Source organism: Equus quagga, chromosome 5 (genome assembly GCF_021613505.1).
Source record: "Equus quagga isolate Etosha38 chromosome 5, UCLA_HA_Equagga_1.0, whole genome shotgun sequence".
Lineage (NCBI taxonomy): Eukaryota > Metazoa > Chordata > Mammalia > Perissodactyla > Equidae > Equus > Equus quagga.
Genome location: NC_060271.1, coordinates 12777622 through 12804756, shown reverse-complemented (window position 1 = coordinate 12804756; position 27135 = coordinate 12777622). Strand labels below are relative to the sequence as shown.

At 37.6% G+C, this 27135-nt stretch overlaps 1 protein-coding gene across 4 annotated transcripts in view; it reads right to left on the bottom strand.

Annotated features, from left to right (window-relative positions):
* Window positions 1-26849, bottom strand: part of IPP (intracisternal A particle-promoted polypeptide) — a 39891-nt gene extending 13042 nt beyond the window's left edge. The window contains exons 1-7 of one of the 4 annotated variants that reach the window (XM_046661934.1): window positions 26716-26849; window positions 24096-24437; window positions 19399-19830; window positions 13682-13837; window positions 11764-11931; window positions 1919-2056; window positions 1035-1157 (exon numbers count right to left, since the gene is read on the bottom strand). In XM_046661934.1, coding sequence (XP_046517890.1) covers window positions 1035-1157; window positions 1919-2056; window positions 11764-11931; window positions 13682-13837; window positions 19399-19830; window positions 24096-24387 — 1309 coding nt within the window. In that variant the 5' untranslated portion in view covers window positions 24388-24437; window positions 26716-26849. Of the gene's footprint in view, window positions 1-1034; window positions 1158-1918; window positions 2057-11763; window positions 11932-13681; window positions 13838-19398; window positions 19831-24095; window positions 24438-26102 lie in introns of all 4 variants that reach the window. The other 3 variants (XM_046661933.1, XM_046661935.1, XM_046661936.1) reach the window with 3 other exon arrangements.
* Between the last annotated feature and the right edge of the window lie 286 nt (window positions 26850-27135).

The window sequence follows — 27135 nt, the reverse complement described above, 5'->3', positions numbered from 1 at the left end:
TTTCTGACAATATACAATTATTTTTGAGTGCCTAATGTTGTTTCCCATGTTCTAAAGTAAGGAGTTATAAGTTATAAAGAATGGCATTTTAAAGAACATGAGCTAAATGTTAGTAAACTTAGATTCTAGCCCCAGCTTTGCCAAAAACCAGCTATGAGAAAAGACAACTCACAACCTGATCTTTAGCTTCCTCTTCTATAAATAATGAGGTTGAAATAGATAATTTCTAACATGCCTCTCTAGCTCTATGATTTTAGATGAGAAGATAAAAATAATAAATATAAAACAACTAGAGAACACTATAATATTAAACAACAGAATACAGTCTGCACCATGTAGTTTGAGCATTTAAATGCTAGTGGAAATCTGAAAAGGTACTCACAAAACAGAAAGAAGTTGAGCTGGGAACAGCAGGCTGAGTTGTCAAATAGCAATGGGCAGACTGCTTTCTGCTTTACAGGTGCATCTAAATCTGCTCTCCAACTCTGCACAGAGAATCAGGTTCTATTTGACAGTACTTACTACCTCCCTCTTAGGGTATAGTAGACAATTAAAATAATGTCTGTACACACCATTTTAATATGCAGTACAACATTTTTCAAATCTGTCATAGCATTATATTCTATGCAGACTAAATCACAATGTATGGTGTTAAAAAACACTGAAGAAGTCTATAAGAAGAGACTATGACGATTGTTTTTGAAATTCTCTCCCTATTTAGAAATACTAAGGCCTGCATGGGACAGAAAACGGATGACAGTTCAAATGCTTATTTTGCTAGTCAGGTATTTTTGCCTATCTGTAATTTAATCCTAGCTTTGTTTATTTGGGAAAAAATTGATTATTTTGGCAATACAGAAATAAAGATATAAGAAATTAAAAGATATAAGAGGTTAAAGGCAGAACTTCCATACTGTTAGTGTCAATTATTCAATACTAACAGACATAAAAAATACTTTTGTGAAAATAAAGCCTCAAGCTCAGTTTTTTAAAAAATGTATTTTCAGGAAAAATATTTTATAAAGCAATTACACCTTGCATTTCACAGCAGCCAAAGTAGTAGCGTGACATAGCCATGTTGCCAACTAGTTCCCACTTATTTTCATCAGGATCAAACCTTTCAATGGTATTCCCTATCTCAGCTCCAACCCATCCACCTGTAACCAAACAGAAATGTTATTTCTGGGATAGAGGAATCTTATTTATGAAAAACACCTTAGAAAATATCTAATCTGAGGTCTTCATATTATGAATGATTATGATATGGTGGACCAGAGAAGTTATTTGTCCAAGATTACATGAAAAATTACAATCTGTGAGTAGAACTTGGGTCTTTTAACTTTCTTCCTAGTTTTCACTAGAGATTTAAAAAAACGAAACAACAAAAACGACAACATATTGCATAGGAAATACAGTATTTTGCAAAACTACCTTTTGAAACAACTTCCGCATATTCAGAATGGTTATCCTAATCATGAGATTTAACTAGTCAGCTAAAGTGCTTCAATGGACATCTCATCTATGTTTTATCTCCATCTCCTTCTAAGAACTCCATTCTTGACAATATTCCCCAAGTAATACAATTTGAGAAAATGAATTCATAAAGCTGATAATCTCATACAGACACACAATATATAATAATATTTATGGTGTTTTCAATCATTTTATAAAATTATAAAATGTACATATTATGTACATTGTTCTGCATTTTTATTTGCTCATTTGGCAATACCTCAGGAAAACATCTCTAAGCCAATTGTTAGAGCTATAATTCCTTATTTCACATAGAAAAAAAAAATTTATAAAGCTGAAAACATACAAGTTTCTTAAGGGACAGAAGGAAAATTTTTAAAGTAATCAGAATCTGATTAAGAATTTAAATAATATTAGATATCCTTAAATTGAACACCATAATTACCCAAAGCATAGATAGCCCCATAACACACACACACTCCCAGGCCACATCGGGGTTGATTCATGGAAGCTACAGTTGTCCACTGTTTAGTAACTGGATCATAGCATTCAGTACAGTCAAAAATCATTGAATCCTTTTCACCTGAGTTAAATAAAAGAGACACATATGAGAAAGTCTAGTAATACTAATAGCTTAGAACCATAATACAATATTCAGCAGCATTTCATGTTGTCAGAAATTCAACTATTATGTTCTAGCAAAGCATTATTTTGAGTCCGTGCCATACCACTGTTATTTATTAAAATCCACCTAATGAAGCAAAGACATAATTTTAATATTATCTATTTCTAATTCTACCACCCAAACAATCCACGTAATTTTTAAGGATACAATTTACATTTTAATACTTCTATATTTTTTCATGTATTTTTCATGTATTAGTTTGGTCAGCTGACCCTGGTATAATTGGAGTTTTAATGTAATCCTTATCTAGCAACAAACAGAAAATAAAAATTTTTTAAAAGATACCACTTAAAATAGAATTTTAAAATATACTATACCTAGGAGTAAAACGGATCATAACCTGTACTAAGAACTGTTGCCAATCTTTTTTTTTTCTGCTTTATTTCCCAAATCACTCCCCCCGCCCCGCCCCGCGGTACATAGTGGTATATCTTAGTTGCAGGTCCTTCTAGTTGTGGGATGTGGGACGCTGCCTCAACGTGGCCTGACGAGCGGTGCCAAGTCCGCGCCCAGGATCCGAACCCTGGTCCGCCGCAGCAGAGCGTGCAAACTTAACCACTCGGCCACGGAGCCAGCCCCTTAAAATAGAATTTTAAAATATACTATACCTAGGAGTAAATCTAATCAAAGATTGTACAAGACTTCTATGGATAAAACTTCTAAACTTTAGATAAAATTTTAAATTAAAGTATATCTAAATAAACAAAGAGATGTACCATGTTCATGAATTAGAAGAGTCAATACAAAGATGACAATGATCCCCAAACTGATTTATAGATTTAATGTATTCCCAATTTTAAAAAAACTTTCCTTTCTATTTTGTTAAAATATACATAATATTTACCATCTTAACCATTTTTAAGTGTACAGTTCAGTGATGTTTTGCAGCCATCACAACCATCCATCTCCACAACTCTTTTCACCTTGTAAAACTGAAACTCTAGACTTAAACAATAGCGCCTCATTCTCCCCTCCACTCCCCGCCCCCCCCCCGCCCCCGCTCCCTGGGCAACCACCATTATATTTTTTGTCTTTATGATTTTGACTACTCTAAGTACCTCATGTAAGTGTAATCATATATAGTATTATTTCTAATAACAGATTTGATGAACTGATTCTAAAATTTATGTGGAAGTACAAAAGGAGTAGAACAGCCAAGCACTCCAAGAAAAGAATAATGAGAGAGAAACTGTCCTATCAGATAAGCTTATCAGACTTAAAATAGAGCTATAGTAATTAGTAAAGGGATAGTCAGAAAGACCAACAGAACAGAAAAGAAATTCTAGAAAAAGATCCACGTAAACATGATTACTTAATATATGACAGTTTGTACTGCAGAGCACTGGGAAAACAAGTCTTTTATGCTGGGATAATTGGTTACATATCTGGGGAGAAAATGAAACTGGTTCCCTACTCACACTATCCATAAAAACCCAATTCCAGGTAGAAGACAGACATAAATGTGAATGGCAAAACTCGGGGCTGGCCCTGTGGCTGAGCGGTTAAGTTCGCGCGCTCGGCTGCAGGCGGCCCAGTGTTTCGTTGGTTCGAATCCTGGGCACAGACATGGCACTGCTCATCAAACCACGCTGAGGTAGCGTCCCACATGCCACAACTAGAAGGACCCACAACGAAGAATATACAACTATGTACCAGGGGGCTTTGGGGAGAAAAAGGAAAAAAATAAAATCTTTAAAAAAAAAAAACTATAAAATTTTAGAAAACAATAAAGGTATATATCCTCATGACTCTGGAGTAGGGAAAGATTTCTTTAAAAAGATACAAGAAACACTAACCATAAAGGGAAAAAAATCATAGAGTTGGCTACATGAAAATTAAAAATATCTGTTTATCAAAAGATACCATAAAGTGAAAGATGAAGTAGTAGAGTAGAAAAAGATACCTGCAGCACATAAAACTTTACAAGGGCCTAGAATCCTGAATGTATACAAAACTCCTACTGTGCAGAAAACAGTTAACACAGCAGACCCGAGACTACTTATCCTTAGAAAGGCCTGCTTTCAAGGTTGACCCTTAGCTGGAGTCTGGGAACATGGATATAGTAAGCAGTTCCCTACAATGATATAAAATTTTCCCTAGGGGCTGGCCCAGTGGCACAGCGGTTAAGTTCACACATTCCACTTCGGTGGCCTGGGGCTCACGGGTGTGGACCTACACACCGCTTGTCAAGCCATGCTGTGGCAGGCATCCCACATATAAAGTAGAGGAAGATGGGCATGGATGTTAGCTCAGGGCCAGTCTTCTTCAGCGAAAAGAGGAGGACTGGCAGCAGATGTTAGCTCAAGGCTAATCTTCCTCAAAAATAAATAAATAAATAAATAAATAAGTAAATAAATAAATATAAAATAAAATAAAATTTTCCCTAAATGATAAGAGTGGCTCACTGTGCCTACACTGTTTGTACAAACAATGTGGTTTATATTGAACAAAAGCTTTCCTTCTGAGAGTCTGGAATTTTGGTATGTGCTAGGAAGAGGGATCCTATATGACTAAGCCCCAATAAAAACCTTGGACACTGTGTCTCTAATAAGTTTCTCTGATAGACTACACTTCCTACATGTTGTCACAACTCATTGCTGAAGGAATTAAGCATGTCCTGTGTGACTCCATTGGGAGAGGACTCTTGGAAGCTTCAATTGTTTCCTCTTGTGCCTTTTCCCTTTACTGATTTTTTTCTTTATCCTTTTACTATAATAAATCTTAGCTGTGAGTACAACTATATGCTAAGACTTGTGAGTCCTTCTAGCAAATAGTTGAACCTGGGGGTGGTCTTGAGGATCCCTGACACACCAACAAATCAATAATACAGACATTTTTTAGATGAGCCAAAGACCTAAAAAATCACTTCCTAAAAGAAGAAATCCAAATGGCCAAATAACAATGAAAAAATGTTCAATGTCATTACTTATGAGGGAAATGTAAATTAAAACCATAATGAGATATCACTATATTTCCACTAATAGGGAAAAATTTTCAAGTCTGACAATACCAAGAGTTGGTGTAAATAGGTGAAGTGTAAAATAATGCAGCCACTTTTGAAAATAGTTTGGCATTATCTAGTAAAATTGAAAATCTGAATACTTTATGACCCAGCATTTCACTCCTGGGTATACACCCTAGAGAAACTCTGGCACAGGGAACTTGTCGATACATATAAGAATTCTGATAGCAGCAATGTTGTCAATAGTCAAAAGCTGGAAACAATTATTTAGAACAGCCAAATCAAGTCGGTAACTTTATTAAAACAATCCAAATGTCTCATGATAACAGAATGAATAAATAAATTTTGATATAGTCCATGGTGTACAACAGGAATCTGTACAGCAAGAAACAACATGAATAAATCTCAGAAACATAATGTTGGACAAGACAGAGCAAGAATATTTATATAATTCAGAGTTCAAAAATAGGCAAACTTAGGTGTATTGCTTAGGAGAGCCTACATAGGTGGTGAAAAGTATAAAGAAACAAAAGGAAATGATTATCCTAATTTTCTTCAATTATTTATCAAACTAGATATATAAAATGCACTTTTATATACATTAATGTATATTTCACATCCTAAAATTTAAAATGTAAACCTTATGAATTCATATAATCAACAATTATATTTATTGAACACCTAATAAATGCCAGAAAAAGCTAAAAAAATGGTTCTTGTGGTTTAAAGGATCACAAACACCTGGGCAGATAAGAATCAATCAGCAAACACTACAAGGCTTAATAGTGAAGACCTAAATTGTCCCACTACCAAATGCGCTGGGAGTCCTGGGAAGATAACCATATTCTGATCCTCTGAGTTCAGTCAGGATAGAGACATAAACAAAACTTACTGCTGAAGGACTTATGTATGCTTGAGAAAGCACAACAGCAAGATCATTATCAGAGATCTAGTTTTTAAATAATAATGTTTATCTTTTCCAATTGGTAGGAAAAAACTGAAAAACCCATAAAAGTAGGCTACTGAAGATTTCTCAAACGTGAGGTTCAACAACAAGAGCAAATTTATTCTCTGTTGCAGTTGTAGCCACCACTGAGTTTTCAAACAGGTTTCACATACTCCTCTTATGACTGAGGAAACTGAAGCAATTATACCAGAACTCAAGTAACTTTTCTAAGAGAAAGGCATGAAGGATACGTAGCTAAGACATAATGAGGGGGAGAACGACAGGAAGTGAGATTTGAGAGGCAGATGGGGAGCAAGACCACGTAAAGGCCTTGCAGCTATGATGAAGACTGCACTTTACCTGCAGGGTGAACAGGAAGCCGATATAGGGTTGAGAACAGGGCAGTAACATGATCAGACCTGAATTTTAGGAAGATCTGAGGCCACAGTGTACAGAAAAGACTTAAGGGAAATAAAAATAGAAGCAGGGAGGGGCTCGCCTGGTGGTGTAGTAGTTAAGTTCACGTGCTCTGCTTCAGCAGCCTGGGATTTGCCGGCTGGGATCCCAGGTGCAAACCTACACACTGCTCATCAAGCCATGCTGTAGCAGTGTCCTACATAAAAAGTGGAGGAAGATTGGCATGAATATTAGCTCGGGGACAATCCTCCTCAGGCAAAAAGAGGAAGATTGGCAACAGACGTTAGCTCAGGGTCCATCTTCCTCACCAGAAAAAAAAAAAAAAAGAAGCAGGGAGACTACACTATTATAGCAGTCGGGCATATATATATATATACACACACACACACACGCACATTGACGATTGGATGTAGGGTGTGAAAGAAAGAGAGGTACCAAGGATGACCAAAATTTTGTCCTGAGCCACTGGGCGAATGGTTGTTACCACTTACTGGATGGCAAACCCTGGGAGAGAAACAGATCTAGGAGATGAGGAAATCAGAGAGTTTGGTTTAGACATGTTGAGTTTGAAATACATATTAAGACATTTAAATGAGGATAAAAAGACAGTTATATACGCAAGTCTGGAGTCTGTGATTGGAGAGACATGAGTATATAGATAGTACTTAAAGGCATGAGACTGGATAAGGTCACCCAGACAGTAAATGTAGATGGAGTAGTCACTTCAGAACTGAGTCTTGGGGCATTCGGCATAAGGAGGTCTGAAAGAGAAAGAAGACCCAGCAAAAAACACGGAGAAGCAACTGCCAGTGAGGGAGGAAAAAAACAGGGAGTTCATCAGCTCAGAAGCGTAGAAAAAAGAAAAAAGGAGGAGAGTGTGTATTAATCACGTCTCTTTATTTTCCGTATTTCTGATGCTTTGACATCTGGGGCCTTTCTGACTTTGGAGGGACCGCCCCTCTCAGGGCTAGCCAATCCTTAAAGACAGTGGAAGACTCACCTGCAGGCATGCCTTTCAAATGTAACTAATCAATCCATCCTTTATTACTGCTCCCCTGTCCTAAACACTCCAGGGCCAGGTACCACACAACGAGGGACCACCCCTATGCCCCAGAGCCTGCTGAAATTATTCAAACTAGCTAATCCTGTATCTGCTAACTCTGCCTCACCCATTCCTTCCTGTAGAAACCACAATAAAATTCTTGCCCACATTTTCCTTCCATTCCCTCCACCTCCTGACGCTGGTGCTTCCCCATGTGACTCGCCCACCCACCCACCCACAACATGGTGAAGCAAGGTGTACCCCTTCCTCTTCGGAACATTGTCTCCTGATGTTTTGGCCTCACTGTACCTGAAAAATAATAAAACCTACATTATAAAACAGGGGGCACTTCAAGAAGTAGAAAGTAATGTGTCAAACGATCCTGATGTTCAATAAGATGAGGACTGAGAATTGAGCCCTGGTTTTGCAATGATGAGGACTTTGGTGACCCTTATAAGAATAGTCTCAGTGGACTAATGGGGATGAAAATCAGACAGCCTGATTGGAGCTGGTTCAATAGCATGGGAGGCAAATAAAGACAACTCTTTCGTTTTCTATCAAAGCAGCAGAGAAATGAGGCAGTAACTGGAGGAGGATGTGGGGTCAAGGGAGAATGTGTTTATTTTTTAAGATGAGAGATATTACAGTAACTTCTTAATGGTAATCATTCCGTAGACAGGAAAAACCTGATGATGCTGTAGGGAAGGGATAATTACAAGAACAAGATCCCTGAATTTGAGAGAGGGGATAGGATCTGGGACATAGTGGAGACAAGAGAGGTAGAAACAGTTCATCCATAGTAACAGGAGAAAACAAGAGTATATGAGGAGAGATACAGGTAGACTGGTAGATATGAGAACCAAACAGAAAAGTGGACAAACAATATTAAGTGGTAATTCACAGAAGACAAAACACAATTGGCCAATAAACATACAAAAAAATGCTCAACCTTACTTATAGAAAATGCAAATAAAAATAAGATACTATTTTTTACCTAAGAGATGGGCAAAAAATTTAAAAGTTTGATAATATATAGCACTGACAAGGGAGTAAAAAAACAGGTACTCTCATCTGTTGCTGGTGGAAGCACAACTCGGTATTATCTATCAAAACTAAAATTGTGGGAGCTGGCCCCGTGGTCGAGTGGTTAAGTTCCCGCGCTCTGCTGCAGGCGGCGCAGTGTTTCGTTAGTTCGAATCCTGGGCGCGGACATGGCACTGCTCATCAGACCACGCTGAGGCAGCATCCCACATGCCACAACTAGAAGAACCCATAACGAAGAATACACAACTATGTACCAGGGGGCTTTGGGGAGAAAAAGGAAAAAATAAAATCTTTAAAAAAAAAAAACTAAAAAAACTAAAATTGTGCTTAAGCACTGACTCAGCAATTTCACTTCTCAACACGTACTTACTGAAATGCTCAAACACATGCATAAGGAGGCATAAATCTAATGATATTCATTGGAGCACTACTTGTAGTAGCAAAAAATTTGAAACAAATGTCCATCAATAAAAGAAAAGTTAAATATATTACAGCATACCCAAAATATAAAATATTTTAAGGAAAAAAATTTTTTTTTCCAGAGCAAGAGTCACCCTGAACTAATATCTGTTACCAATTTTCCTCTTCTTTTGCTTGAGGAAGATTAGCCCTGAGCTAACATCTCTGCCAACCTTCCTCTATTTCATTTTTGGGTCGCTACCATGGCATGGCTGACGAGTGGTGTAGGTCCACACCCAGGATCTGAACCCGTGAACCTGGGCTGCCAAAGTGAAGCACATTGAACTTAACCATTAGGCCATGGGGCTGGCCCCAAGGAAAAATTTTTTAAATGAGGTCTATCTCTATGAGCTGATTAGTAAAGCTTTCCTCCTACAAATATTATAAAGTGAAAAAGGCACATTTTGGAAACCTATAGTTAGATACCAATTATATATTTTAAAATCTATATAAGATAAATGTATATATATATATATTTTTCCATATAGATATGAATGCAAGAATAGAAAAAGATCTAGAAGAACACAAACAATATTGGTAACAATGATTTCTCCTGGAGCTTTCAAAGGGGATTACTGAGGAGGAAGTTAGAGTCTTTAGTTGAGAGAGACTTCAACTATTATCGCAATGGATTTTTTAACAATGACAATGTAGCCACTTAGTACTTGAATAGTTAAAAATAAGTATTTTAATAAAAAGTAAACAGCAAAAAAGTTTAAAACAATACATATCTCCAAAAGTTAAACATAGTGCTACTATATGACAATTCCACTCCTAGGTATATATCCAAGAGAAATGAAAACACATGTTCACATAAAAACTTGTCCATGAATGTTCACAGGAGCTTTATTCATATCAGCCACAAAGTGGAAACAATCCAAACGTCCATTACCATTTGATGAATGTAAAAAAAATGTGGTATTAGCCATACAATGGAATGTTATTCAGCCATAAAAAGAAATGAAATACTGACACATGCTATGACATGGATGAACCTTGAAAACATTATGCTAAGTGAAAGAAGCCAGACACAAAAACACCATATATCGTACAATTCCATTTACATGAAATGTCCAGAATAGACAAATCCATAGAGACAGAAAGGAGATTAGTGGTTCCTAGGGGTTGGGAGGGGGGATGGGGAGTGACTGCTAATGTGGACAGTGTTTCTTGATGCAGTGATGAAACTGTTCTGGAACTAGATAGTGGTGATGGTTGCACAACTTTGTAAATATACGACAAACAGCTGAACTGTATACTCTAAATGGTGAATTTTATGGTATGTGAATTATATCTTAATTTTAAAAAATAGTATTTAGAATATTAAGTATGTACGTATATGTATGTGTCTAGGAGGAAATAAGCCAAACTAGTAACTGACTTTCTCTGGATGGTATAATTACAGTATGAGTGATTTTTATTTTCTTTTTCATATGCTGAAGTTTTAGCAAAATTTTCTAGCACAAACCTGAATTACTTTGATAACAAAAATTATCTTTAAATGATATATTAAGAAATATCTTGGGGCCGGCCTGGTGGCGCAGAGTTTAAGTTCGCACGTTCATACATAAAAACAACTATTAGGGTTCTAGTCAAAGATTATATAAAATTATGGTCTTTATACTGACAGAAGGTTATTGCTTAAAACTAATTTCTTTGGTGGGATTTTCTGATGCACCATGACATTTATTGATTTAACGAACAGTTTTTGAACAACAATTACATTCCCTCCAAATGACAAATAAAAATCAACTATTCCCTATATCTCTCTCATTTTAAACTGACAGTATCATAGTCAGAAAATAATAAAATTTTTGATATAAAATTTTTACTGTTTTAGACTGACCCATAGAAATAAAGCAAAAAGATCAGCTGTAAGGGTTAGAGAAGATCTACATAGGCTTGCTGCTATAAAGACAAGTTATTCAGAAGTAAATATCTATATGAAAAGTGTTACATTTATTACTCTTTAGATCTTCTCTGATAATTATTTTCTTCCAACCCTCAAATCTCCTTCTATTTAATTTTATTCATTTATCATTTTACAATACATAATGGTAGTTTCAGAAAACACAGTGATATCAATCAAGAACTATATCCCAATATCTAGCTAACTTGGTTCTTATATAGCCCACTGTCCAGATAACTTGTCTAATTAAAAATGATTCATAATGCAGCTTTCAGAATTTTTAAACTTTTTATTATAAATGTGGACCTAGGGCCAGCCCGGTGGCATAGTGGTTAAGTTCACACACTGCTGCAGCAGCCCAGGGTTCACCGGTTCGGATCCCAGGCATGGACCTCATCAAGCCATGCTGTGGTGGTGTCCCACATACAAAATAGAGGTAGATTGGCACACATGTTAGCTCAGCGACAATCTTCCTCAAGCAAAAAGAAGAAGACTGGCAACAGATGTTAGCTCAGGGCCAATCTTCCTCTCCAAAAAAAAAAATGACCTAAATTTTGGTGCCACATTTTATAAACGACTTTTCATTAAAACCAAACCTAAGTATTCTATCTTGTGATAAATCACAGTATCTCTCCAATCTGAAATATTTAATATCTGTGTTTCCTTTTTCTTTCTTTCATTCATCTATTCAATAAATATTTACTGGCCACAACTATATTTATGTATACCCCACAGTACCTAGCAATATATATATATAAGGCATATAAGAATGCAGCCAACTTATAACTAGAGACTAATAAGGGAAATAAGACATTTTCATTATTACCTCCAATAGCGTAGACCATCCCTCCAAGAACTGCTACTCCAAGTCCACACCGAGCCTGATGAAGTGAAGACACAGTGGTCCAGTACTGGCTGAAGGTGTCAAAACGTTCTACACAGCTGAGGGCTCTGCTATCACTCCAACGACCCCCCTGCAACCGAGTATATCCACCTGAACAAAGGAAGGAAAGGAGGTACACAGCAAATCCCTTGCTGCTAAATATGGAAATAGTAGTAATGAGGAAAAATCTAACCCTAGACATTCAGTATAACCATTTCATAGCAGGATATAAGTGCTTTAGGGCCTGCCATATATACATATATTATTCTTAAATGTGCCAAGTCCTGAAAGATTATGGCTTAAACACAATAAGGCTAACCATAGTACTCTACCACCTGGTCTTGGTTATAAAAGAATGTTAAATAAAACATAAATCTAGGGGCCGGCCCCGTGGCCGAGTGGTGAAGTTCGTGCACTCTGCTTCCGCAGCCCAGGGTTTCGCGGGTCTGAATCCTGGGCAAGGACATGGCACCGCTCGTCAAGCCATGCTGAGGTGTCATCCGGCATGCCACACCTGGAGGGACCCACAACTAAAAATACACAACTATGTACTGAGGGGCTTTGGGAAGAAAAAGGAAAAATAAAATCTTTAATAAAAACAAACAAAAAAAACACATAAATCTATGGCCAGCCCAGTGGTGTAGTAGTTGGGTTCACACACTGTGCTTTGGCAGCGTGAGGTTTGTGGGTTTGGATCCTGGGTGTGGGCCTACACACCACTCATCAAGCCATGCTGTGGCAGTATCCCACATGCAAAATAGAGGAAGACTGGCACAGATGTTAGCTCAGGGACAATCTTCCTGAAGCCAAAAAAATAGAGGAAGATTGGCAATAGATGTTAGCTCAGGGGCAATGTTCCTCACAGGAAAAAAACAACCACAAATCTAGAAGCTGGTTACCTGTCTAGTTATGAAGTCTCATTATGACTTCTATTAGTATCTTTTTCAATTAAAAATAGTGAGTTGTGGGGCCGGCCCAGTGGCACAGCAGTTAAGTGCGCACATTCCACTTCAGTGGCCTGGGGTTCACCAGTTCAGATCCCAGTTGTGAACCTATGCACTGCTTATCAAGCCATCCCTGTGGCAGGCATCCCACATAAAATAGAGGAAGATAGGCACGGATGTTAGCTCAGGGCCAGTCTTCCTCAGCAAAAAGAAGAGGATTGGCGGCAGATGTTAGCTTAGGGCTAATCTTCCTCAAAAGATAAAAAAAATTAAAAAAAAAACATAGTGAGTTGAAATCCTTGTCTGACTGCATATCCCATCAGTAAAAAAATTTTAGCATGCACTCAGAAATCACATATTTATATATTATAGCATATATAAAATTATACATATAATTACATTAAATTATACAAAGTATTTATATATAAATTACGTATATAAATTTGAACAATTTGTCTATATATCAAATATTGATAAAGTTTAATGTTTTTTAAAATAAAAATGAAAAGAGGTTTTAACATGTCCATCTGATACTCCTATGGATTATCTGCACAACCATACTTTGGAAATCACTGGTTCCTATCAACGCTAATGACCATTTTAAGACACTGTGAATAAAAATTTTGAAATTTATTTTCCTATTTTTAACTAGAATTCAAATTTTTAACTTTTAATGCTAAAGCAGCATTTCTTTAGTCAGTTTTTGACAAAAATAATTTAATAAGAATAATTTATTCTTAGATGTGCCCACTGTGTTATATAAACACAGTTTATAAATATGCAGCCTATATGTAAATTAAATATGCCTATTTGACACCTCTGCATATTCTGACATGTACGGTAATAACAGCAAAATATTAAAAGGTTTTGATACCCAAAATAAGGATAATTTCTATTACCTTTTTAAAGGTTCTTACCTACTGCATACAGGTACTTTCTTGCTTTCTTCCTTGGTCGAACCTTAGATGTCTGCAGAAAACCACAAAATTTGTTCTCTTTGGGAGATTTGCACACCTCACAGTACTCTTTCAAAAGTGTTTGCAACGCAACACGAAGGTTAAAATCAGATACTCCTAAAGCAATGTTTAAAAAGATAATCTTTTAAACAACTTTTAAATAACATTGAAAAGACATTTTTCCATGAATATAAAATGCATTTAACAATCAAAAAATAAAAATTCATCATCGATGATGTATGTTTCCTACAACACCAAATATTATTTTTCTCATTGCTACTAAAGAATATACTTTCCTTAAACCAAAGATTGCTTTTAAAAATACGCTTCATAACATCCAATTTGAAAACACATATATGAGGATTTCTAAATAAAGATGGCGAATGAAATAGGATTACAATTATCTAACAAAATGAAAACATAAAATAGCTCAAAATTCTATACTTACAACCAAATAACAAAAAGGACATAAAATTATGTCACAAACTTTACAAATGATAGTCAAAACAAGAAACAAAAAATTCTGGTAGGATGAGGTCTATCTCCTAACAAGACTTTGAGCATGATTGGGTAGATGATCCCTGCTCAAGGGTGCTTAGCTGAGGAGGTGAATTGGGGATGAAAGCCAATCTGCCCCAGCTAGCAGGCTGTAAGACCCAGCCTCCCTGAAAGGGCACTATTTTCTAATTTGCATAAAGGCACCATATATACTAGCAAGGGACGATCTCCAAGTCTTGTCCCTATATCCCAGAAGCAATATTGAGGAAAAAAGGTCAAGTAACAAAATCTTGAGAACTTTCCCTAATAATTAACAATTTGGAGAGAGGTAGAACAAGCCGGTAAGAAGGAGAACTGAGAAGTCAAAGAACAAAACCATTAAAAGAAAAATCCTCTATGGGACTATGAGTAATGGTGGCAAGGATCACCAGGGTTTGCCATCTAACAGCATAGTGCCAGCCAAAGTCCACACTTCGGATAAGATACATCCTTGGCTGGATTAAGTAAGCCCTAATACAAGATCAATAACAGGATCTTAAAAGACAAAGGTCAGAGCCCAGGTCCCCAAGCAAAGACCTCAGCCTTAGCAGATCTTTATTGTTTCACCATCCTCATGCCTCAGCTAGAAAGAAGTGGTGAGAACACATACATAGCCCTCAAATTTTAGATGGTAGAAACAAACCAGTTATACTAAGATAAATAGGGCGTCAAGGAGAATTAGCTCTTACATTATCAGAGCAAACAGTTTTGAACAGAGTTGCCCATGTTAAGCATGAGCAATATATCAAGAAACAGCTATACAACTATTAAAATATATCCCAGAAAAAAGAAGAGAAAGAGATTGAAGAATTCAGTGTGGAAGAAAACATTAGCCACAAACAGAAACAGACTCCCCAAGAATGCTTCACAGGATAGAATTACTTAGGAATACAGATTCTATTAAAAAAAGAGCTCAAAGACAGAATGAGATGCATTCGTAAGGAAACAATGTGAGAACTGAAATGACAGTACTACAGACTTAATGAATTAGAAAGAAACACAATAGATATGACAAAAAATCAAATTAGCGATTTGGTGTACAGACGAAAAAACAACTGTGAATACGGAGCAAAAGACAAAAAACATTTCAACATTAGAAGAGAGTAAATATGAAAGACAAGGAAGTTCTAATAAAAGGATGAAGACTACTAAATGAAACATTAAAAGTATTCAGAAATTTCATACATGAAAATTTCCCCCAAATTAAGGAAAAACTGAAGCTTTAAAAGGAAAGGGTAGGGGCCAGTCCTGTGGCCGAGTGGTTAAGTTCGCACGCTCTGCTTCAGTGGCCCAGAGTTTCACCGGTTCCGATCCTGGGCGCAGACCTGGCACTGCTCATCAGGTCATGCTGAGGTGGCGTCCCACATAGCACAACCGGAGACACTCACAACTAGAATATACAACCATGTACTGGGGGGCTTTGGGGAAAAGAAGGAAAAAAATTTTTCAAAGGAAAGGGTATAGTCTAAATGAAAAATGACAAACCTTAATACAAATCAAGAATAATGAAAGAGGATTCTTTAGGCATCCAAGCAGAAAAAGCAAGTCATTAAAAAAAAAAAGAACCATGCCTTACAAAGTTTGGGGGGGGGTGGATGCAGGGAGGAGTATCATGTTAACTTAAGAATATTATGTCACCCAAATTGCTGCTAAATTAAAAGAGCAACAGGCAGAAATTCTCAAATATGAAAAAAATTCAGGAAATACAGTAATCATGAGCCTTTCTTGAAAACAGTTACTTGGTGACGAAATCCAGCCAACCAAACGATGAATCAAATAAGAAAATTCAGGAATAAAAAGACTATGGTTGAAAAACTGGAAGACAGCGTCAAATCCACTTAAATACAAAACAAAAGCACAGAACTAGGGGAATAATTATTGAAAAAAAAAATTATATAAAAGCTACAAACCTTGAGGGGGTAAGAAGAAAAATAACAATGCTAATTACCTCATTTTTCTTAGCAGAGAGCCTATTCCGTTTAAAATTGAAACATGAAATGAAACTATGATTTCCTCTTTTAATGATTTTCCTCTTTTGTCCTTAACTCTATAAGAACATTTTATTTATTTTTTATTTTTGAGGAAGATTAGCCCTGCACTAACTACTGCCAATCCTCCTCTTCTTGCTGGGGAGGACTGGCCCTGAGCTAACATCCGTGACCATCTTCGTCTACTTTATATGTGGGACGCCTGCCACAGCATTGCTTTTGCCAAGCGGCGCCATGTCCACACCTGGGATCCAAACCAGCAAACCCCAGGCCACCGAGAAGCGGAACGTGCAAACTTAACCGCTGCACCACCAGGCCAGCCCCTATAAGAACCTTTTAGAACGAATATTTCTTGGGGTAAAGAAATATTTATCTGAAATTAGGTACTACTTCAGTTACTTCTTTGTTAACTTTTAGTGAGATTTAACCATATTTTTTGTATTGTAAATAGTACGCATAGGGGGCCGGCCCCATGGGCAAGTGGTTTCGCCGGTTCAGATCCTGGGTGTGGACATGGCACCGATCATCAGGCCGTGCTGAGACAGCATCCCATATGCCACAACTAGAAGGACCCACAACTAAGAATACACAACTATGTACCAGGGGGCTTTGGGGAGAAAAAGGAAAAAATAAAATAAAATCTTTATAATAGCATGCACGAAATGATTCTTATCCTTATAATTTTTTTTCTATCTATCCATCCAATCACACATCCATCCATCATCCATCCTCCTATACAGAGATATCTAGAATGATATTTACTAGATGTTAATTATAACTGGTTAGTTCTGGGTGGCAGACTTTGGGTGATTTGCTGTTTTTTCATACTTTATTACCTAATTTTTTTATAAGAGCATGTACCATTTAAAAAAAGTAAAGTCACTCTCTAAAATGCAAGAAATAAATGTTATCATATAGCTAATAATATTAAATTGTCTGAATTATTCCAGTGGTAAATAAAAAATATATACACCGGGGAAAACATCTACACATTTCACGTAACATAATTTAATGATTTCAATTGAGTCTTTTGCTTCCTCTCTGAATTTTGTGGTAGATTTTCATTTTTCTACATTACCTGCCCATCTTTTTCCCAAGATGATCAAACAGAAAAAGTTCCTAAGTTGAAAACTATTCAGATTGCCTTTTAAAAAAATCCTGCACTTACTTCTCCCTTAACTCCTTACAGTTTTTACTCCAGTGAAATACCTTCAGGTGTTAACTATTGGGCATACTTAATAAGCAGTGCAAGACTTGAATATTACCAACAAGCTGTAGGAAAACACGGCCCGATTCTAGGGAACCTTCCCTAGCTCCTAGCAGAGGAACTTTCCTTTGGCACTGTGTCTGTGGCATTTGGGAAAAGCCAATGCAAGGATGAAAGCCTTTGTCCCATTCCTAAATTCTCACATGATTCATGCAAAAATTGTCTGGATAATTTCTCTCTTCTTGTTTTAGCATTTAAATACAGTTAGACTTCATTATTTGTGGATTCCTTATTTGTGAATACATCTACTCACTAAAACATATTTATAACCCAAATCAATACTCCTGGCACTTTCCCAGTCATTCATGGACATGCCACAGAGTAGCAAAAAACGTGAATCACCTGACATGCACGTTTCCAGGTGAGGCTGAACAAGGTGATGCTCTGCCTTTTTGTTTCAGGTCTCATACTGTAAACAAGTGTCCTTTTCATAGTCTACTTAGCGCCATGTTTTTCATATTTTTGTGCTTTTTGTTGGTGATTTTGCCATTTAAAATGGACCCCAAGCATACTGCTCAGGTGCCATCTAGTCCTCCTAAGCACAAGAAGGCTGTGATGTACCTCACAGGGAAAATACAAGTGGTAGATAGGCTTCACTCAGGCATGAACAACAGTGCTGTTGGCCATGAGTTCAACGGTAATGAGTCAACAATATATATTAAATAAGGTGTTTCTGACAGAAACACACATAAAACAAGGTTATATATTGATCAGCTGACAAAAATGTTGTGACCAGAGGCTTATAAGAACTTACCATGCATTTCCCCTATGAACAATAGCTCAGTATTTGCCAATTTAGTGTTTGCGGCAACTTTACAGAACATAATTACCATGAATAACAAGAATTGGCCATATATGCATTAATACAAGATATCACTCAGAAAAACCTACAAAATTCTATTAACACTGTTAAACAGAGTGGAGAAAAACTGAAAATCCACATTAAATATAACTCCTTCACAGAATTATGCCTTTAATACTAATATTTAATTTATAAGATCATTTGCAATTCAGTCATATCATAAAGTTTCAGTACACGACAAGAGTAAAAGCTTCAAATCTTGAGACCAGGTCTAAAGTAGTTTTTAAAAATAAATTTAAATATTACCATTTTTCTAACGTAAAGATAAAAACTATTTTATACTATGGTGAAAAGTATTTTCAAAGTTTAGACCCTAAAGATGATTCAAAGGCTACTTAGAAGTTATGATAGTATATCACTATAACATTCATTTTATAATGAGAGGACTTACAGGATTTATTGAGTTTTGTTTTTAGGGTATGCATTTTCCTCAAATGTTAAGTTTTGCTGAATTTTTCAGAGTGGCAAGAGGAAATCTTACACTGAAATAATTAGTATTGCCAAAAACAGAAGTAGTATTTTAGCTCTGTTAGTAACTTTATCTATAACTCTAAGCTCCCTTAGTATTTAATCTCCAGAAAGTTACATAAAGATTTGATTAGGGAGTCGGCCCCATGGCCGAGTGGTTAAGTTCGCGAGCTCTGCTTCGGCTGCCCAGGGTTTAGATGGTTCGGATCCTGGGCACGGACATGGCACCGCTCATCAGGCCATGCTGAGGCAGCATCCCACATGCCACAACTGGAAGGACTCACAACTAAAAATACACAACTATGTACCGGCGTGCTTGGGAGAAAAAGGAAAAATAAAATCTTTAAAAAAAAAAAAAAGATTTGATTAAAATAATGAACAGAAATACTGAACTACTACTGCCTACCCACAAAACACAAAAGTTGTATCTCGCATATAGTAATCATTCAATAAATGTCTGCTATTGAACTGAAAAATGAAAACACTATCACCTTTCAAACAGAGACAAAGCCATTGGATAATTAATTGACTAATTTGATATGCAACAAAAAATTACCTTCTATATACTTTAGAAGCCTCTGAGGAGGTAATAAAGGGAATCGAACTGGGTCTAGCACTTCCACCACATATTTTCTTCTCTTTCCTAGATCTTTCAGAATCCATTGCATTGCAGCTAAGAAGACCTGGTATTCATCCTCAATGCTAAGCTCTTCACTTCGCAAAATTTTGATCAGCTGATCTTTTGTAAGTGCCAGGAACTCTTCCCCACTATGAACCTCCAAGAAATGGACATGAATGTAGTTTTCTGTGAATTCCAAAAGATCATGGCAGGCAATTTGCTCTGAGAACTGAAAGACCCCAATACAGTTCAGCGGATCAATTTGTCCCTTCAGAAACTCACAACAAAGATTGACAACTTCAGTCAACTGTAGCATGTCCGCAGCAACAATCAACTCCTGGACATTATTCACACCTACGTTCACTATACCTAGGGAAACAGGGAGACAAAACAGCCAATAAAATAAAAACAAACACTTGACTTATATTCAAAAAGCATTATACTTGATTACACTGATAGCTTAGTGTTCGCAGTGTAGATAAATGCTAAGTAAAAAGGCAAAAAAGAATTTATAGAACGAGTACAAGACAAATGATAATGATACTTAGCATTAATGGAACACTTACAACGAACCAGATACAGCATTAATTGTCTTATGAACTCATTTAACCCTCACTATACCCCAGAAAGTAGGCATTTTTTTCCTTAGTTTTGTATTAAGAAAACAGAATCAGACTTGTCCCCAGTCACATGGTTAAGTGAGTTGCAGGGCTGAGATTGATATCGAAGTCTCGCTTTTACCATAAGGCTACACGCATCTAACAAACATTATGAGGCACTGGGGAGAATAAGACAGGGTCCCTATCTTCAATTACAACAAAGTGCCATACAAATATCAACTTTTAATTTTATGTATAACCAAGAGTCTATAAACATGAAAAGTTGTTAAGTACTTAATATTTAAGTAACTATATATATTCTGCTCTCTTTCCAGAGGCTTTCACTTTCATTTATTTATATAATGACTTTGGGAGGACATCAAATAGTCAATTATATTGAAGAGGAAAAAAACCACTGTATTTCTCCTACCTAAGGATAAACTCTCCGACTCTCCATTCAGTCTTACACTTTCCCTTTATCCCTTTTATGACATTCACTCCACTAAACTATTTGTTTGTATTCCCAATTAGATCTATAAAAACTTTTGGGGCAAAGCTTGCCCCTTCTGTATTCCCAATGCCCAGCACACACTGAGTGCTCAAAAAAATTTCTTTAAATGAATGAAGGGTCAAAGAGATTATGCTGAGAGGAAGAGTATGGCTTGTTGAATACAAACAGGGATTTTTCCAAAAGTATGAGAAATGGAATCCACCATGGAAGTAAATGGTAGTGGCTGCAGAGAAAACTGAGATAAGACTACCTGAATAAAATGAGAATTCATTACATATTCGGAAAAGATAAGATCATGGGTAGTGACGTACGGGAGGTGAATGACTGCTACTGGATAAAGCCAAGAGTTACTTGAGAGTAATAAAAAGAATGCCCTACAACTTAATAAGCCTTTATAGTTTACATAAAGCACTTTTACATTTATTAAAATTTATCTCATTTAACCTTCACATGAAACATAAAGTGCTACTTATCCCCTTTTTATGAATAAGGCAAATGAGGCTCTCATAAGCTCATTTTATTTTGTAAGTATCTGAACTGCATTACCTATGAAGCTCTGTGAAGCCAGAGGCCATGTCTGTCTTGTTTACTGTCATACCCCTGTGCCTAGCTCAAAAAAAGTACTCAATAAATATCTGCTAAGAGAATGAATGATTGACTAAAGCTAAATGAAATGCTTTGTATCACATAGCTAATTATGTGATCACAGCTAGATCACAAACCTAAGTCATTTAATTACAAGTAAAGTAGATGAAAAACTAAGGTGAGAAACATTCATTAAGACCTATTAGAATTGTGAACGGGTAATAAAGAATGTATAGACAACAGGCCAGCCCCAGTGGCCTAGCAGTTAAGTTCAGTGTGCTCCGCTTTGGCAGCCCAGGTTTGGTTCCCGGGAGCAGACCTACACCTCTTGTCTGTCAGCACCCATGCTGTGGCAGTGGCTCAAATACAAAAAGGGGAAGATTGGCAGCAGATGTCAGTTCAGGGCGAATCTCCTCAGCAAAAAAAAAAAAAAACAATGTATAGACAAGTCCAAAGGAGAGATCAACAGGTTTTGCTGCCCTCATATCTCAAAAAAGGAAATGCTATTACAATGAAAATGAAGAACATATTTTTAGGGGCTGGCCCTGTGGCTGAGTGGTTAAGTTCGTGTGCTCCACTTCAGCGGCCCAGGGTTTTGCTGGTTCAGATCCTGGGCGCGGACATGGCACTGCTTGTCAGGCCACACTGAGGCGGCGTCCCACACGCCACAACTAGAAGGACTCACAACTAAAATATACAGCTACGCACTGGGGAGATTTTGGGAGAAAAATCAGAAAAAAGAAAAGATTGGCAACAGTTGTTAGCTCAGGTCCCAATCTTAAAAAATTTTTTTTTCTTTTTTTTTTTCTGCTTTTTCTCCCCAAATCCTCCCAGTACATAGTTGTATATCTGTTTTTAGTTGTGGGTCCTTCTAGTTGTGGCAAGAACATATTTTTAAAGAACTAATTGTATCAAAAACTACAAAGCTTCCTGTCCAATAAATATCCAATATTCATTTTCTTTTCATCCTTACCAACAGAATCTTGTTTCTGCTGTGGGTGGCAATTGCGCCCTGCTGAAAATTACATTTCTCAACCTCCCTTGCAGATACGAGTAAACTTTTGACTGAGTTTGGCCAACAGGATATAGGCAGCAGTTATTGGGGTAGGGCTACCAGAAAAGCTTAAAAAAGAGGATAGACGCAGCTGGCAAGCACTTTTGCCTTTCCGTCTTCCTCGTTCCACTGGCTGGAGTTCAGTGATCATGAGATTAGACGCTACAAACTATAAATGGTGGAGCAAAATGTTGGAAGAGTAATGGGACACCAATGACATCATGAAGCCACCACACCAGCCTTGGAATGCCTACTATGGACTCATCTTTGCAGAAAAATAAATAAACTCTTATCTTGTTGAACCATTTTATATCTTTTACTAGCAGCCAAACATTGTTCTTAACTGTTAAACCAATTTTAGCCTTAAACATCAATAGTTCTCCACAATGTTATTTCCCCCAGATACACTCAGTAGCTTTATTTCTGTGAGTTTTACCACTTCTTATTTCTTTGATGGAAGTGCTTATCACCAGCAATACAGTGATGCCATGAACATTCTCTTTCGCTAAAAATCTCTTGTTGCTACTGTCAGACAACAGAGTTAGAACACACAACTTGTGGCATTTCTTCTTTTTTTATGTAGTTCAACACTAATGCCATTGGGTCAATCTGTGTTAATTTATACTTTGCAAATAAGAGAAGCAGGAGCATTTATGAAGTAGTTTAATCAGCTCATACGTCATTTAGAAAAGTGAGGTCAAGAACTCCTCAACATTAATTTGTATATTAGCCAATAGATAGAGCTGCACTGATTTCAGTAGATAAAGATAATCATTTTTACAGTCCCCAAATTAAGAATTATCATTTTCTGAAATTTTCCAAAAAGGAATATGAAACAACACAGAGAACAGAAATCACCTTTTGTCATTTTCCAGGTTTAAATACCATGCATTAAATAAATAATACTTTATTAGGCCACATAATTATCTCCCACCAAGTAGTCCCTTAAGAAGAGCATGGTATATTCTCAAAACTAGACCAAACAAACATAGTCTTTGATCTCAAACATTTTCTTCTGACTGTAAGAGTAATACACATTCACTGTAAAAAAAACTTTAAGGCAGAAAAGTATAAAAACAAGAATTAAAATCACACATTTTCCCATACACATACATTGTGTATTTCTTTCAAACTTTAGTTTCTTTCAACACTCTAGCATATTTCTTTGAAATCTTTTTTCCATGCATATTTATGTTGCATAAGACTTATACTTTGTAATAGTTTTTGTGTGCATTTTCTAATGTCATTAAAACACCTCAAAACATTTTAAAATTAAAAGTTTTGATTAAAATAACATGCTGATTATAAACATTTTTGAGGAAAAACAGAAAAAAAGGAAAAAATAAGAATCTTCCATATCTGTCATCTAGAGATAAACACCATCAACATTCTAGTCTCTTTCTTGTGCACAAATACACACACAAATGATTTTTTTATTTTTACAAAATTGAGGTTGTATCTATATCCAGATTTTTTCATTTAATATACTGTAAACATTATTCCATGATAGTGTGCATGTAGGTATATATGTATATGTAAAAATCATTTATGAGATCTAGAAAAATATTCCATTATATACACATGTACTATAATTTATTTAACCATATAACCTGCTGAGGGACAATTAGATTGTATTCAATTATATACTATTATAAATAACGTTACAATAAACATCCTGGTACATAAATATTTGCTTGCATCACTAATTAATTTCTTAGGATTCCTAGAAAAGGAACACTGGGTCAAAAGATAGGAACTTTTCAAAGGCTCATAATAACATATTGCCAAATTCCTTTCCACGTAAGTTAGAGCAATTTATATGCCATAGTAGTGCATAGGTGATTGTATCACTCTTCACTCAAAGCAACAGGTTCACTTAACGTACCTGTGTAAATGAAATCTAGAAGTATTCGAAAGATTCCAGCTTCAATTCCTAGAATCTGTACAACATCTTTTGAAGACTCTTTCATTCCTCCAGTGAACAAAGCTGCAAAGTAAGGACTACTGGCAGCCAAAACCAGCCGATGAACTTGAAAAGTCTCCTTCCCAACTTGCAGCTGCACGTCACAGAAATGCTGTTCATTCCTCATTTTATTGATCTGGGCCAAGATGAGTTGGGCATGTTTATCTGATGAAAAAGGACTATCACCCGCCTTGGAACAGCCCTCACTAGCCATGATGATGATAAATTAATTAAAAGGACTGTTGCCCATAATCCGGTCCTATCCTGAAAAACAAAGTAGAAAGAGACCAAGCAACATACTTTCGTGTTTAACATGTCTTCTATTCACACACATATGAAACATTTCCTATCCTCAAGGAGATTACAATCTACTTAGGGACACAAACACACATGAAACAACTAAGGACTAAACTGTGTGGTACTATTCCTAATAGGGTTTCAGAGAAGGAAATAAGTAATGGAGGCTAAAATAACTAGAGGATGCTTCACAGCAGAAATGGGACCTCTAGTGGATAATGAAAGATAAATAGTACTAAGGCACCAGGAGAGGGCATAAGCCCTTTTGGGTAAAGAAAATAAGGAAAAGCACAAACATAGAAAGTTTTGTACACTGCAGTAAGGAGGCACACATTGTAGCCAGAATGAAGTTCCAGAAAGCAACTGTGACCAGGCCAACTGTCTGCTTAAAATCCTTCAATTTGTACACTTCCCTTAGCACAGGAAGCCCTTCATATAGACAGGGCAGGGCCTGTCTTTCATAGCTGTAGCACCAGTATCTAATACACTAGATTTTCAAATGTTGGTAAAATGAATGAGTACAATGAGAAATAACAATAATAGCTTAGGTTGTTTTTAACTCTGATAGCTTTTCCACACATTACGCCAATTATAATTTTCACAATAATTAAGAGGCTGGAAGAAAAAATATTGTTATTCAAAACGAGAGAGAACAACGGAGCTCAGAGTTTACCAAGGACACAGTGTTAGTATAATGACCGTCTTGGTATTTGAATCCAGGTCTTACTCTAAATCCTGGGCTTTTCCCACAGTATCACATGCATAGGAAATACTAGGCCAGGTTATAGAGAAAGGGCTTTGAAACCCAAGCATAGAAATCTGGTCCTGAGCCTTTACAGGTTCATCAAAGTAAACATGACTATAGTCATGTTTTAGAACTGTTATTTGAGCCTTCAGGGCGTGAGTTAAGAGGTAACACAGTCCTAGAAAAACAGACTTACGGCTTCAACAATGAAAATCAAAAGGATAAATCTAAGTTACTTTTTGAATAAAGAAAACATGAGATTTGGCAATATAAGAGATATAGAGATGAAGCATAAGAGAAACCTAAGATGACTAAGGTTTTGTAATTTAGGCATCAAAGACAATTGCTAGTAAGACTGACAAATGGTGTGGGATCATATTAGAAAAAAGTGGTTAAGTTTACAGCATTCAGTCAAACTTATCAAAGAAAAAGTAAGGTGATTATCATGATGATCTGGGAATTAACTTATTGAGAAATTCGATTGCGAGTTTCCAAGGTAGCTGCTAAAACTTCACGTCAGCATCTACAGAACGTCAACACATTAGATTGAACTGGCATATAAAAGCAAAGAGTGTATTTGTCTCTATGTAGAAATTTGACCTGCAGATACTAGTAAACATGACACGGCTGTCAGGCTTTTTTCTGCTTTAGATTTCTTCCTGTCAAGAGGTTTTGGACCCGAGTGGTTTAATTACAAAGTATCTCCTTTGCCCCCAATTTCAAGGCACCAAGCACAGTCACTGAGCTAAAATGCTGCCTCCTGCTACGAAGAGTTCACTAAATACCCACTCTGTAACAGCCCGTAGAAATCCTAATGTTACCACGCTTCGCAGTAACTGCAGATGCTATCCCACTGCCAGGGGAGTACTTCGTTCCAAAAGGCGCACCTGGGGTGACCGTATTTCCAAAAGGAAAGAGCATAATTCCGGGACACTGCATAGGAATGTAAGGCACATGCCTCAAGAGACGCAAACTTGAAAGGCAGATTATCAGGAAACGGTGGAGACGCCCAGGGAACTACAGAGAACCTATGTCTAGTGGCCTTGAATTCAGCGCCCAGAGCATCTGGTAAACTGCTCCCGTAGAGGGTGACAGAAAGAATCCAAGGACGAGCGAGCGTCCAAAGAATGAGGCTCTTTGTGCTTGCAGTAGGGGCTGGACCTGGAGGGCCAGCCCTACGTTGCTGCGACACTAAAGGAGGATCAACTTGCCGGCGCTACCTAAATGGCGGGGAAGGCATCTCAGACCTGTCTGGGGACAGCAGACGGGCCAGCGGCTCGGCCTTCGGCCTGCCCCGTGGGGGCGGGGAGAGGAGAGGCAGGAGCGGGCCGGCCCAAACGACGCCCGGGGAGGGCGCAAACACTGCGACTGCGAGCGGCGGCCGCACGCCGGTTCCAGAGGCTCCTCTCACTCTGCTTCTCAGGCTCCCGATAGCCGGGAGAGCCGAAGAGGAAACCCCCACCTCCGTCACAGACGCACCGGGACGGAGGCCCCTCTTACCCGCCGCTTCCCCTTCCCGCCGGCGCCCGCTCAGGCTCTGCGCGCGCAGCCGCGACCAGCAGGGGCGTGCAGAGGGCGGGGTGACCGGGCAGCTCGGCCGCCGAGGGCGGGAGCCGAGGCCGCGCCTGGCGAAGGGCCTCTCCCTGCGCCGCCGGCCCCGGCCGTGGCTGCGCGTGCGCAGTGTTCCTCCGCGCGCCGGTAGCCGCGGCTCCCTGGGCCGGGCTGTCGTGGCCCGCGATTTGTGCTGGTTTCCTCGCAGGCAACAGCCCAGCTGCACATCTGAGCTCCTGCCTGTTGAGCTTTGAGCTATCTGGCTCACCCTTTCCACTCCGCCTGTTCTTTCTCGACTCTTGTGGTCTCCCAGGCGGCCAGCGAACCTCAGTGTTAATGCAGGACAGAGATGAACACCCGGCGTGGCGC